Source organism: Trypanosoma brucei, chromosome 10 (assembly GCF_000002445.2).
Source record: "Trypanosoma brucei brucei TREU927 chromosome 10, whole genome shotgun sequence".
Classification (NCBI taxonomy): domain Eukaryota; phylum Euglenozoa; class Kinetoplastea; order Trypanosomatida; family Trypanosomatidae; genus Trypanosoma; species Trypanosoma brucei.
In genome coordinates this window covers 2,966,189-2,978,747 of record NC_007283.1, presented here as the reverse complement: position 1 = coordinate 2,978,747, position 12,559 = coordinate 2,966,189, and the positions used below count along the sequence as shown (strand labels likewise).

The following is a 12,559-nucleotide window of genomic DNA, read 5'->3' as shown; positions in this document are numbered from 1 at the left end:
CACACAATCCCCGGTCACGCTTCTGAGGACTGCTATGCGAACGAGACACCGTATATGGCGCCGGGTGCATTCACGAGGGACCTCAAAACGTCTTTTCAGTTCTTCCCATGTGGTGTGCCACCGTGCCTTGTATTAAAAGGGTTTAGTGCATGCACAGAAGGTGTCCGAGTTACAGACCCTCTCTTCTACAAGTTCGGGAAGTGTGGCCACGTTGTGCCCAACTCTTTCAAATATATTTGGGGGGGAGGGTGTCTTCCTCCCGCCTCTTCCTGTTGATTGCCGCGGCTTTGCACTCACGACCGCGCTTATTATGGGTGATCCTCCTTCGGTATCACCGAAGATGCTTAGGGGTGTGTAGGCACGGAATGATGAAAAGATGATTTTCTCCACTTTAGTGAGTTGAGCCGTCATGGGTACCGGCAGAATACGGGCGAGAAGATCGCTTCGATGCGCGTTTCGCCCTAATCCAATTTCGAATGTAGCGTATTCCTCTTTGTGCTTCTGCATTATTTTTCCCACCAATGTATCAACTTTATATATTAGGTGTGTCTTTCTGCAGTTGCTTCTTTCACTGCAATCTCATCTGCTATTGCACTCTCTTTCCAAACAACACGGTGGGAGAAAATAAGCTGCATAGAAATCACCTCATTCTTTTTACTGGCTGTGAAAATCACCCTTCCATACGCGGCTCGGGATTCCATCCTCCGCGCGACTCGGTCTTTCATTGTTTCCAGTACTTTATTCAACCCCATTTCCATTGGAGCTGCTTCCGCACGATGGCCGCATGCCCATCTTCCGGTATCCCTTTAATTCTGTGTTTTTCCGTGTTGCCGAAGATTATCGTTTCTGCAGTGGACTAACTGCCTAAACTCACCAGTTCATTTGTTGAAACTTTTCAGTCCTTCTTACTGAATATCCCTATTTTTTGCAGCGCAGGAACCCTCCTCCATTCGTCTGTTGCGTTTGCTTTCATACCCTCCCACGGAAGGGAAATTTATTTTCCGGAGCCAACGTCCAAGGAGCTTTAAGTATGGAGTGCACCCTGATTTTCGGTTTCGGAGCACCATCCCTCCACTGAATTCAGCCATTCAGGTATTGGATGACTTCTAGGATATTGCCGGTTTATTATGTCTGAAAAGCATCCTCTTTTAGCGTTTGACATGGGGCGGTGTTCCGTCGCCCTCGTGTTTGCCGCCTTCCAAACAAATATCAGTCGAGTTTATTTGGGCACACCTTGTTTTGCGTGCTACGAAATCTCGGCAATCGCATGCGTTGCCGGGGTTGCATGCTTTCCACCCTCTCCCCGCTTGAAGTGGAGACTGAAAATCACTTAAAAGCAACGTCGTAGTTCATCCTTGCGTGGATAAGTCCAGAGTGGAAGGCTGTAAACGCTTTCTTCCGTGGAGCACCGTTCAGCTAACACTACGGCATTGAGCGTCCGTAATCTTGTCCTTCCTAATCTTGTCGTTTGTTAAGCATGCTTCAATACTTCTTTCAACGGCTGCAGCATGAGAGTCAATGGCTTTTGGGTCTTGGCATCGTTTGCCATGTTTTCTCGCCACTGTAAGGCTTGGTGGGTTCGAAGTGCCCAATCCAAGTGCCGTGTGCCCCGTCTTTTCCCCAGACGTATAATGTATTGTTCCGAAGGCCGTTGATCAACACGCTCCATTCCTTGCTGTACCGCATCCCTCGGTTTTGCATTGCCTGAACTCATTGCTGTACCGTTCATATCATCACCGAATAAACCATGCATGAATCTCAGGTTCTTCTCGGGTTCTATGCTCGGCTTATTTGCCGCTGCGATAGAAAATGGGGTATAACGTCAATGCCTGAGGAACGCGGCGCACCAAACCACACACCCTGACAACATGCTGTTTGCTGGCCTTTGCTGCTCAGTTGGCTGTGAAACTTTTTTTTCCAGCTCACTAGTGGTAGAGCTTTCGTCCACCGGATCAAATGTTCTTGCGCGCTCTACAAGCGCTGCCGCGCTGCGGGCATAGTTTTCCTCTGCTTCCATTGCGGTTTCCACCCCTTCAAAGGAGTTAGTAGTGCGTCCCCGATGGTTGTGGGCCTGGTCGTTGCAGCTACGCCTCCTCCTGCGCACAGCCTCGAGACGTCCCAAATGCCATTCGCCCGTGAGCTTGTACGTTGCAGCGCCCTGTGTGATCGTAAAAAGTGACCTCATGTCCTCCGTGGGTTTGTTTTATTCAAGGGCTTGTATGGTGGCCCATCTCCTCCACATCTCAGAAAACTCTGCCTCATCTTTGGAGGCAATTTTAAAGCGACGGTAAATGTCACCCTTAACCTCTCGCAGTCAATCTCTCCCTCGCTACCGTTTTATCTGCTTTATTATTCTTTTGATTTTGCCGGTTTGGCGCTCGCAAAACGTCTAAATAGGGAGTTTTCCGGGTCTATGAATGAGCATCCTTGCGGCTGTTGGATTCTTGGCGGTACACTGCACATACGTATCCTCAAAACCCTGCGGTTTCTTCCTTTTTTTCTGGCGGGCGCCCCTTATGATATTGGGACAGGGATCGATAATGGGCGCGCTACAAATAATTACCTCAGTAAAGCACGGAGCTTTTCTTTGTCCCATCCATTAGCAGTTTTGAAGTGTATCTTCCCGCACGCTCTCACAGCTGTTTTATTTAACACCCTCCTTTCTGCGATGAATGAAAAACAGCCGTTTCCACTATGGGTCGTTTTCATGCGCACCAGGCAAACAACAGATGTTACAGCAACATTCGCTTTTTCAGCCACCATCAACACATCCTTTTACCCGTAGGCGAGGTTGAACTGCGCATAGTTTCCGAAAGCGTAGACAACCCGTTTTTTTCTCTTTTTTTTGAAAGCAAAAACCTGCGGGGGTTTTCAGTGTGCACCCCCTATAAATTGTTCTTTATGCTGTATCGAAGGTGGACCAGCTTTAATAACTATAAAAGTTTCCCGCTGTTTTCCGTGGCGTCATCCCACTGTCTCTAAAGCGGGAATTTTCTGCTGAAAGCGGCAGCCCCCTGACTAAGCTCCGTTTTGTTGAGGTTCTGTTGTTAGCAACTTTTAATCTCTGTTTCAGGCACCCGTCACCGTCAGCTTCCAAAAAAAAAAATTTCCCCCCCCCCCGGGGACGGGGGTCCCGGGTATCGCGGTGAGAGTTTGCAGCAGGTAATATGGCCACACGTCCTGGATTCTCCGTCGCCACAGACTATCCCTACTTATTTCCAGGTCTTTGTGGTTGCGGGGGGCGAACTGGGCTCGCGGCGGCAGGTGGAGCATTTGCGGGCAGCAGCGTAAACGGTTGTGCTTTCCGGGTTTTATTTATTCTCTTTCCCTTCGCCTTGCCCATTCCGGCTGGAGTAAGGGTTAACGAACTGCAGCAACCCCCTCCTACCTGTCTAGACAGGGGCACGTTTCTGTGCTTTCAGTCGTAGTGGCTGTCTTGCTTTCCCTAACCCCGGTGCGCGTTTGTTGAACTGGATGAAAGACTGCCAAGTCCCCGCGGGGTCTTTGCGTATGCGAGTGCTCCTTTCTTTCGGAATGCCGTCGGCGCCCCGTTACGGCACACAGGGGGCCACGCCAGGCTTTTACTCGGCTGCTGACTGGAGGAGGGGGGGGAGGGCTTAACGTACAGGAGTTGACGTGTGCCTGCCCGTGCGGAGGGCCCCCGCTCAGAGTTTATTCATTCTAAGGGGCCCGGCGCACCGCGCGTAGGCGCCCTGGTCGGAGTCAGCTCGACGTCGCGAGAAGGGGCTGGCACTTGACCTTTTCTTGCTTGGATTGCCGGACCGTGGAGCCGCGGAGCATTAGAGGACTTGGTGCCGACACTTTCGCTCCGCTTGGGGCGCCGTTGTAGAACACGCTGTATTCCCTCTCGAATGAAACTCCTCGTGACAAGCTGATTGGGTACGATTTCGCCCTTTAGGTCTCATAATGAGAACTGGGAGGTTCCGGCCCGTTGTCACCGGTGCCGATGTCCACGTGATGTTGTGATGCCGGGTGTTTTATTCCAGTGGGAGGTTGTCTTCAGTCCTAGGTAGTGCTCTGAGGAAATGTCCACCTCTATGGGCAGAACGGTTTTGTGCCCGGTTTTCGACTTTGGGATCGTACCGGGGTCGTGTGTGTGTTAGGTAGCTTGATTACCTTGCTGGACCGTGGCGCTCCCACGTGCAGGTTTGCGCAGTTAATTGCACGAGCCCCTGGCGACGGGAAGGGATGCCACTACCCGTTAGCAACCGGAAGGGAGGTTTGTGTTGGTACCGTGACAGCTCCATATCTCAGCAGATTGGTCCGGGTTTGCCGTTTGCTCCCTGCACATTCTGCGCTTTCTCCGCTCGCTGCTTTTCTTTTTTAGTGTTTCCTCTCTGGTGATGGGGCAGGCGTTGACGGGCGTGAGTTGCATATATTTTTCTCGGATTTCAGCCCGCTGTGCAGCTTCTGATGGTGTTTGCGTTCGCAGCGTTTCGTATCGTCCACGGTGGGGTTATTCATTCCCATTTAGATCGAAAGGGTTTCGAGACTTCATATATGCGAATGATGATGGCGTTTTCGCTACGGCATACACATATAGAAATGATGAAACTGGTATCACTGTCACACTGATACCGTTACGTCACTTTGCGCATCCTCAATTCTTTCACCAAGTGGATTTGCTTTGTTGTCAGCATCAGTCAGTGCTAATGGAAGGCCGAACGCCCATGTCTGGAGCACCATATTCAACAATTGTGCCACCTCGTGAACTTTCTGCTGTTGTCAGACCCAAAGAACATGAGGATTCGGAAGGTTGGGAGCCGCGGGAAACGGAACTTTTTTGGCAGCCGTTTTCTTGGGGAGTCAGCAACTCGCCCAACTTCACTGTTGTTCATGCTGCCGATAAGTATGACTATGAGCGAATACCGTGGTGGTTCTCCCTGCGGTTTAACTTACCAATCGTGGGGAGCTTGGGCAGGGAAAAGCATTGCATAAACATGATAAACCATCTTAAGACTCAAGGATACAAATCTTTTGCTATTCCATGGGGTGCTTCCCATATGCCTATTTTTAACGAAATCCTCATAGACAATGGTTTTGAGAATGTTGGGATGTGTTCGCTCGTCGTCGTCAGGCGCTGCGATGGTGACATAAGCGCGGGAGAGCACGAAAGAATGTATCGTTTGCAGAAGCGTCGTGATAATATGGGCACAATTGGCTGGTTAATAGCTACAGTTTGTTCGTTAACTGTATTGAGAAGCTTTGTCACAGTTGATTATACAAAGGGCTGAATATTGTGTATTATACGTACCTGGTTTTGTTCTCCCTTTCTACTTTGTTTACGGCCATCAGATAATACTTACTGCGCATTGTGTCTAGTGCCCTTCGTTCTGCAAGGAAAGGTTCGCAGGTCAGTGAGAACGTACACCCCAGTTATGACCTTGTTTTCGTCACGAAAAAAAAAAGTTGCATCATCATCAGTATCGGTTAATTTTCATCTTTTCTCTTTGTTGCCTCGTCGTTTTCAGTTTTGTTTTTGCAGCTCATTTTTTTTTTCAGATTTTACCACCTAGTATTCGCGTTGTATCCATGTAGGATGGTCTGCCGACGTATAATGAACACGAAAAATATTCTTCTAAGACTTTGTGGAAAGATGCATGTGCCACTCTAGGAAGTATTTGCTTCCGTCGGGCGCCGCCTTCCGGGTGCCACCTTTGTCTGTCGAGGCTGTGCATATATGGGGGCATTTGGATATTGTGTCGGTGACTGGTGCCGGTGGTGGCGCTACTTTTTCTCTCGTCTTGACATCGTTATCTGCGTTGGTGTCTGACCGATAGTTTATTCAGAGTCGACAAGATATCTTTGGCAGGACCTACCAATACCTGCAGATATCCATTTTTTCGTTTGAACCGTTCTTTTTGTTTTTAAATGTGAATGAACAATATCGTTTTGTACGGAGTTAATGTATATATTTTTACCTTTTACCGACGTTTGTAGAGTGAGACGTGGTACAAACATCAAAGGATAACGTACCTCTATTTATAATTTGAATTATACTGGGGCTCTTATCACATTCCAGTAGGGTTCATATAAACGGTTTGGGGAGGGGATGCGAGCGTTAATTGTGATATGAAGGGAACTGAATGTCGGTGTTGGTGGACTATGCCAGTCGCCGGAAATGACAAGCGTACGAGGCCATCTGTTCTAACTAAATGGCCCCTACTTCTGTTAGTGTTTTTAGTCAAATTAATGACTTTTTTTTTGGTGCTGACGGCTGACGCGTAATTGGGGGGTGCCCTTGTTTCTAGGAAGATGTTCTGATGCGTTTGCACTCTAGCGAAGAAATAAAGTTTTTTGTTTTGCAGGAATGGGGGAAATCAGCACAAGGGCAGTCGCTAATTATTTTCTGTAACAACACAGACGCCTCTGCCACGACATGTTCTTTTTTTTTTCGTAAAAGGGTTACCCTTCGACATCAACAAACACTTTACATCAGGTATGAAAGACTAGTTTTTCTCTTTCTTGAGCGGAACTATATCCGGAGGTGCATCTCTGTATGTCGGTGTGGGTGGGTGCGATTTCCCAACTTCCAAATTAAAGGGGGTGGAGACACGTCCAGTTGTTGTCGCTAGTGCTAAAACGAATTTGCTTCGGGTTAAGGTAATTTAAATTCATATACGTTGCTGTGTGGTGGCCTACCTTACCGCTTGCCAATGTAATGTAGGCTGAGGGGCACCCGTGGAATTCTCCTTTGTGTGATTTTGTGTGGGGATGAGGTAACTTTGCATACTCAGATCGGGAAGGAGGTGCTTCAACTGCGACCGCAGTGTTTCGGATGGACATTCGTTAACAAAACTTGGATGGGAAGTGCATGTCATATCTCTTGCGGTTTACGAGTACCAACGCTTGCGCCGCACATGTACTGGTGCCAGTAAGTAGCACGCACTGTTCATTTGCGTGTGCACGAATTAGAATACACCTGCAGGCTCTTAGGTAAATATTACCTCACATATGCATGCGTTTCTGTGTTGTGCACAAGTAAAAAAAACCGCGCGTTGGTGATACACTTGCTTTACACACTAACCGGAGGCGCCTGACGTGTCGTAATTCCCTCTCCTATATCTATCCGTGTGCTTCTGATAATTATTTGCTCATTGGCACCGTTGGTATTCTTTCCCGGTTGGTGTTATCTTCGGTATCTCCCCCTTTATTTTATTTTTTGTAATTGGGATAGAAACCTCCCTTTGTTGCAGGACTCTCTGTCGAAAGTGCCATGAGGCGTTTTTCTAACTGCTTGCTCTGTTTTGGTGCCATTACTCCCGTTGGCGACAGTAAACGGTTCTTTAAATCGGATGGGACACCCTATAATAGAGATGCGGCGAACAACTTGTATGGGAGTGAGCATACTCACAGGGGCGGCGTGGAGGCTTTATCGGAGGGAGTTGCCGCCGGTCAGTATGGGGAGCATAAACCTCGTGCTATCATGTTTGTTAACAAGCGTCCCGTTGAGATTATACCACAGGAAGAAAACTTACTTGAGGTGCTTGAGCGGGAAGGCATTCGCGTCCCTAAATTTTGTTATCACCCAATTTTATCTGTAGCAGGTAACTGCCGGATGTGTCTCGTTCAAGTCGATGGGACGCAAAATCTCGTTGTTTCTTGTGCCACGGTAGCACTTCCCGGTATGTCGATAATAACTGATAGCAGGCTGGTTCGTGATGCCCGCGAAGGCAACGTCGAACTTATTCTTATCAATCACCCAAATGACTGCCCGATTTGTGAACAAGCAACAAATTGCGACCTTCAGAACGTAAGCATGAATTATGGAACTGATATTCCACGATATAAGGAAGATAAGCGTGCGGTTCAAGACTTTTATTTTGATCCGCAGACACGTGTAGTACTCAATCGTTGTATTCACTGCACCCGCTGCGTACGGTTTTTGAATGAGCACGCTCAAGATTTTAATTTGGGGATGATAGGACGGGGTGGTCTTAGTGAGATCAGTACTTTTCTGGATGAGTTAGAGGTAAAAACTGATAACAACATGCCTGTCTCTCAATTGTGTCCCGTGGGAAAGATTTATTTGGGCGATGCTGACGAGAATAATTTAATTGCTGAACAACTAGACGTATCGTACGAGAGCGAGTGTGGAGATAGAGGAACAGTAACGCTAGGAAAATAGTTCGTGAGGCGTTTTTGAGCGATCTGTGCCACAGACGCTCACAAAATATCGACTTACTTTCTTTGGCTACCGTGCTATATAATGTGTTTCGGTGCTTTGTAAACAAATTTAGCAATAGGGATGTGCTCCGGGCGAGGATAGGAACGCACCACCGTAGGCCATTTCCTTTAGGTGGCGTTAGCAGTGGCTACGATACCGTACAGTTAGTAACAATGATTTTACTTATGATCACCAGGTCGTTTGGTGTACGAGAAACTTTAAAAAAAACTGTGACCTTACCCATCGGCTAATTGTTTATATAGTACTTACTTCTCTCCTCCCTGCCACTTTCTATTTAAGTTTTCATAAAGGGGAAACAACGAAGTGTATTACTAATTATATAGTCAAGAAAAATATCATCCACTTGGGTTTTTGTTTTGTTATCTCCGATGTGTAAATAATTAGACTACCGTGCTGTATCATTTATTTTTTAAAAATTGTCTAACCATTTGGTGGCAACCCTCACAAACTAGAAGTTGGTCCAAAGGTCTGTCGTTGCATTTAGCGGCTTTTTGCTTGCCACCTAGTTCGTTTGAACGGTGTGAAAATGGCAGGAACGTGTCACCACAGAGAGCGTATGTTAGCGCAATCGTTCGTGGGCTGAATCGAATCGGTGCTCCCTTAGGATATGATCACCGCTATGCCAGGTTGAACCCGGATGCGCGCGGTATTAGTACCAAATATTAACGACAACTCCAGCCGTATGTTGTTCGACTGCTTTTCCCCCTTTGCTCTGTAATGAAGTAATGTGATATTTTAAAAGCCTGGATGTGATTAAGGTGGCACCCCAGTGCTGTTTGAACTGCCCTTGAGCTCCTGGTCCGGTTGCTACTGAAGGTAAAGCTTCTCATGTTTCTTCCCACTTCATGTGTGTAAAAGGGTAAGCTGCTCTTCCCTTCCCCTTATATAAACGCATATAGTGAACGAACGTCCCTGCGCCATACACCTTTTCTGTCGCCCTCTTATGAATCTCGCGCTGGGAAATCCAAATGGACATAGATTCCCCCTATAAAATTTTGGGAATACCGCAATCGGCTTCAGTGGCAGATATTCGAGCAGCTTTTAGGCGTTTGGCTCTAACGACACACCCGGACAAACAGGGCTCCAACACCTCGGGGGGTGAAGCACAAATGATGCTTTACTCTTCTCACCCATTTTATGTGATCAAAGAGGCATCAGATATACTTCTGGATCCGGTGCGGCGTGCAGAGTACGATGAAGGTCAGCAACGGATGTATGCACGCTCCATCGGGGTCGTAAGCGACGTCCACGACATCAGTGACTTTCGTCTTGTAGAGGAGAGGAAAGCACTGTGCAGTGAAGACAGGGTATGTGGTGATGTGACAATACAAGTTTACGAGATGGAGTGCCGCTGTGGTGGGGCGTTTGAGATTTTTTTGGTTAAGGGTGAGGAGGGTAATATGGATAAGCTCTGCGGATGCGATTCTTGTTCTTTAATAGTTTCTGTAAGGCGACAAACCCAGCAGTGATCAATCGCCGATATTGTGTTTCCATGGAATTGAAATGTTGTTGGTTGAGGAGGGGGAAAGTAGGAATCCAGTCGTCGGGCTGTTGGTCTTTTACTGCGAGCTCCAATTGCTACAACGGAATCCTTTTTTTAACCTTTTCCGATCGTTGGGGGTTACACAAGAATCGCTTGGGGAAGGATTGCATCGGGGCGTCAGATGCGCCGATATTCGACTAGGATGCTGCCTCGAGCCAAGAGTTTACGTATCGAAAGTATTAGGAACGTTCGGACGGCCAACCGACCTAATCGGTTATTCGCCACCGCGTCGTCTTGTAATCGAGCATTTACAGCTGTTAGGCATGTTACTTTAGGAGAAGAACAAGCATGTAGGGATTTTCGCTACGACGGCGACGAACCTACACTGGAAGAATACGAAGATTTGTTGCTAAACTCAGCCATACCCGATTCTGTAACCAATGTGACCGGCATCCATAATTTACATGACCTCAATGCTGGTGAAAGTGGAGGCTATGCTGCTCCTCTGCGTGCTCCTCAGTTAGTGAATAGTATTCTCGACTTGCTTCCATCAGACGGAACAGGGTTGCGTATAAGTACAATTGCGCAGGCATTGGACGTAGAGACCATAAATGAGGTTTGTGGATCCGTTCTCTCGTTTGTTCAACTCTTCCCTCATCGGTTCCGATGCTATCAGTCTGAGGAGGCGGATGGAAGCCTCCGCTGGTACGTTAAGAGGACTAAGCCGGTTGGTTCCATAGTGCCCAAGCCCGCAGAAGCTCATTTGTCCAAGTGTACTGAGGAACAATCAGCCAATGACGGTCGCGCTCCTGAACCGGTGCCCGGTGGCGTGAAGTTACGTAATTTCCATTGTGAGGTCACAGAGGAACAAAAACGAAACTTTTTCCTTGGTTTGAAAGGGATGCTTCCCGTGGACAAGCCCGTTGCAACGGCTAGCTTGCTACCGACCTTACCCCCAGAACTCCAAAACTTTGTTCGAAGTACGGGTGGAGGACTGCTGCGGCTTCTGAAGGATACGGTTGCTGAGGAATATGTGGATCTTAGTGCGGACAATACTCTGGTATCGGTAAGAGGAATCCTAGCTCAACGTGGTTTACCCACGCATCACGGTGCTGGAAACTGTGTGGCAAGTCGACACGACTTGCCGCTGGTGGCAGCGTTTCCAGACTATGCCGAAGATACATGGGATGTGGAGCTTGACCTCGACGGTAATGATAGCGCAGCAGAAGCTGTAGACGACAGCAACCTGGACTATGCAAACGATTCTTCAAAAATTGACAGTAACTTTTTCGGCACCGGATCCTCTGTGGTGGTGTCGGTGGCAGACAAGGTGTTGCAGGACACGCGGATGGCTCCCCCTGCTCCTCCCAAGCCCGTGGGAAGGGACAGAAAGCGGGGGACTCCACCACCGATACAGCAGGAAGTCGGGTACTCTCGACTTCCAACCAAGCGACTGTCCCCTGACGACTTATTAAGGGTTCACACAGAGATGGCACTGTTGCGTGGAAGGCATTTGCCAAGTCAATTACTGGAGCTTTTCGTTGAGTGTATACCTACGTTCTTCATTCCGGTGCAACAAATAAAGCTCACAGACCCTCTTGCTAGGGCTCTCGGTCCACACAATACGATTCATAAGGTGATAAAGATATACTCGTATTACTTTGACCGAGACGCCACTAAAGATGTCGTTCGGTTGAAACCAGGTTTACAGCACGAGCGCCTGGGAATGGCAAACAAACTGTACCAAAACGGTGCCGGTGCAACTTCCGTAGCGGAAGCAGCCTGTCGCAAGTTGCAAGGAACAGATGCTACGCGAGCCTTCCCGGTCCTTCAACCACCACTGCGCACGGCAAGACGTGCACCCCCGTGCACACAAAAAGAGCGTGCTGGATGCGACTCCTCTAGCACTTCTGTGAAAGTAGATCTGTCGTTGGCCGGGGTTTTTAATATGCTTGAAGCACTTCCACACGACAGATATTTCACCGAGGCAGAGTGGGCGGTCAGCGCAGGGGTTACGGTTGAATCGCTCCGAGTTTTTGTTGAGGAAAACTATAGCAGGCACTACTTTTTAACAACCGGATCGCAATCTCAACATGGTGATGTAGCGAAGATGTGGCGCTTGCGCCCCTTTTGGTTGGCGCCAGATTGCACAGGGGAATTGGATGAGAACAGCTCGACAGAGATCGCTTTTATTGTGCCTTGCCTCAAGCCGTTCTGGATGCCTATCGGGAAACTTCTTCAAAAGCTGCCACCGGAGCACCGCGAGGTAGTTGAGGCGGTTGCGAAGGAAGGGGGTGGTCTCTCTTCTTGGTTGAGAAGCCATGGTAGGATTTGTTGGGTCGATGAATCTGGTGAAAGGGTACGCAAGTACTGTGCCGAAGAGGGGTTGGACGACGTACTACACATCGCAATAGTTTTCTTGAAACATCATGCAACTTTTGATCACGTTAAGTTGCGCCATATTATCAACAGCTGCGAGATTCACTCCACTTCGAAAACACAAGATATCAGTAAACACACCGGTGGAATAAGGCACCTTATAGGACACAGTTTGCAGATGTGGAAAAGTAAGAGTGAAGATAGCAAGTACACAAGCTATGTATCTGCTGCAAATCAGGCAACAGATGAACATATACTGCCGTTCCTCCTCAAGCACACAAAACACCTGGATATCAAAGTAACGCAAAATGACATATGGGTTGCCAAGAAATCATTCTTTAGAAAAAAAACATAAAAATCACAGTAAAAGCAGCAAAAAAAACCCCGTCAAAATAACAAAAATGGTAATAAAACAAAAGAGAACTGCGACGATACTCAAATAACAACTCAACAAGCTTCCGCAAAAAAAAAAACAACAACAACAACAA

At 47.9% G+C, this 12,559-nt stretch overlaps 7 protein-coding genes across 7 annotated transcripts, besides 1 other annotated feature; 5 read left to right on the top strand and 2 right to left on the bottom strand.

The window, feature by feature from the left end:
* Positions 1 to 132: 132 nt before the first annotated feature.
* On the bottom strand, positions 133 to 507 carry Tb10.389.1090 (hypothetical protein; the record flags this gene model as incomplete). The annotated part of the gene is made up of 1 exon (XM_818370.1): positions 133 to 507. One exon carries the CDS (start codon positions 505 to 507, stop codon positions 133 to 135), a length of 375 nt encoding a protein of 124 aa, XP_823463.1.
* Positions 508 to 521: 14 nt separating this feature from the next.
* Positions 522 to 860, top strand: Tb10.389.1100 (hypothetical protein; the record flags this gene model as incomplete). The annotated part of the gene is made up of 1 exon (XM_818369.1): positions 522 to 860. One exon carries the CDS (start codon positions 522 to 524, stop codon positions 858 to 860), a length of 339 nt encoding a protein of 112 aa, XP_823462.1.
* A 962-nt stretch (positions 861 to 1,822) lies between these two features.
* Tb10.389.1110 (hypothetical protein) lies at positions 1,823 to 2,185 on the bottom strand (the record flags this gene model as incomplete). Its single annotated transcript, XM_818368.1, has 1 exon — positions 1,823 to 2,185. The coding sequence occupies one exon, from the start codon at positions 2,183 to 2,185 to the stop codon at positions 1,823 to 1,825; it is 363 nt and encodes a 120-aa protein (XP_823461.1).
* Positions 2,186 to 4,364: 2,179 nt separating this feature from the next.
* On the top strand, positions 4,365 to 5,255 carry Tb10.389.1130 (hypothetical protein, conserved; the record flags this gene model as incomplete). Its single annotated transcript, XM_818367.1, has 1 exon — positions 4,365 to 5,255. The coding sequence occupies one exon, from the start codon at positions 4,365 to 4,367 to the stop codon at positions 5,253 to 5,255; it is 891 nt and encodes a 296-aa protein (XP_823460.1).
* A 1,982-nt stretch (positions 5,256 to 7,237) lies between these two features.
* On the top strand, positions 7,238 to 8,149 carry Tb10.389.1140 (electron transfer protein, putative; the record flags this gene model as incomplete). Its single annotated transcript, XM_818366.1, has 1 exon — positions 7,238 to 8,149. The coding sequence occupies one exon, from the start codon at positions 7,238 to 7,240 to the stop codon at positions 8,147 to 8,149; it is 912 nt and encodes a 303-aa protein (XP_823459.1).
* Positions 8,150 to 9,177: 1,028 nt separating this feature from the next.
* Tb10.389.1150 (chaperone protein DnaJ) lies at positions 9,178 to 9,678 on the top strand (the record flags this gene model as incomplete). Its single annotated transcript, XM_818365.1, has 1 exon — positions 9,178 to 9,678. The coding sequence occupies one exon, from the start codon at positions 9,178 to 9,180 to the stop codon at positions 9,676 to 9,678; it is 501 nt and encodes a 166-aa protein (XP_823458.1).
* A 195-nt stretch (positions 9,679 to 9,873) lies between these two features.
* Tb10.389.1160 (hypothetical protein, conserved) lies at positions 9,874 to 12,426 on the top strand (the record flags this gene model as incomplete). The annotated part of the gene is made up of 1 exon (XM_818364.1): positions 9,874 to 12,426. The coding sequence occupies one exon, from the start codon at positions 9,874 to 9,876 to the stop codon at positions 12,424 to 12,426; it is 2,553 nt and encodes an 850-aa protein (XP_823457.1).
* A 116-nt stretch (positions 12,427 to 12,542) lies between these two features.
* Positions 12,543 to 12,559: part of a microsatellite that runs on past the window's edge.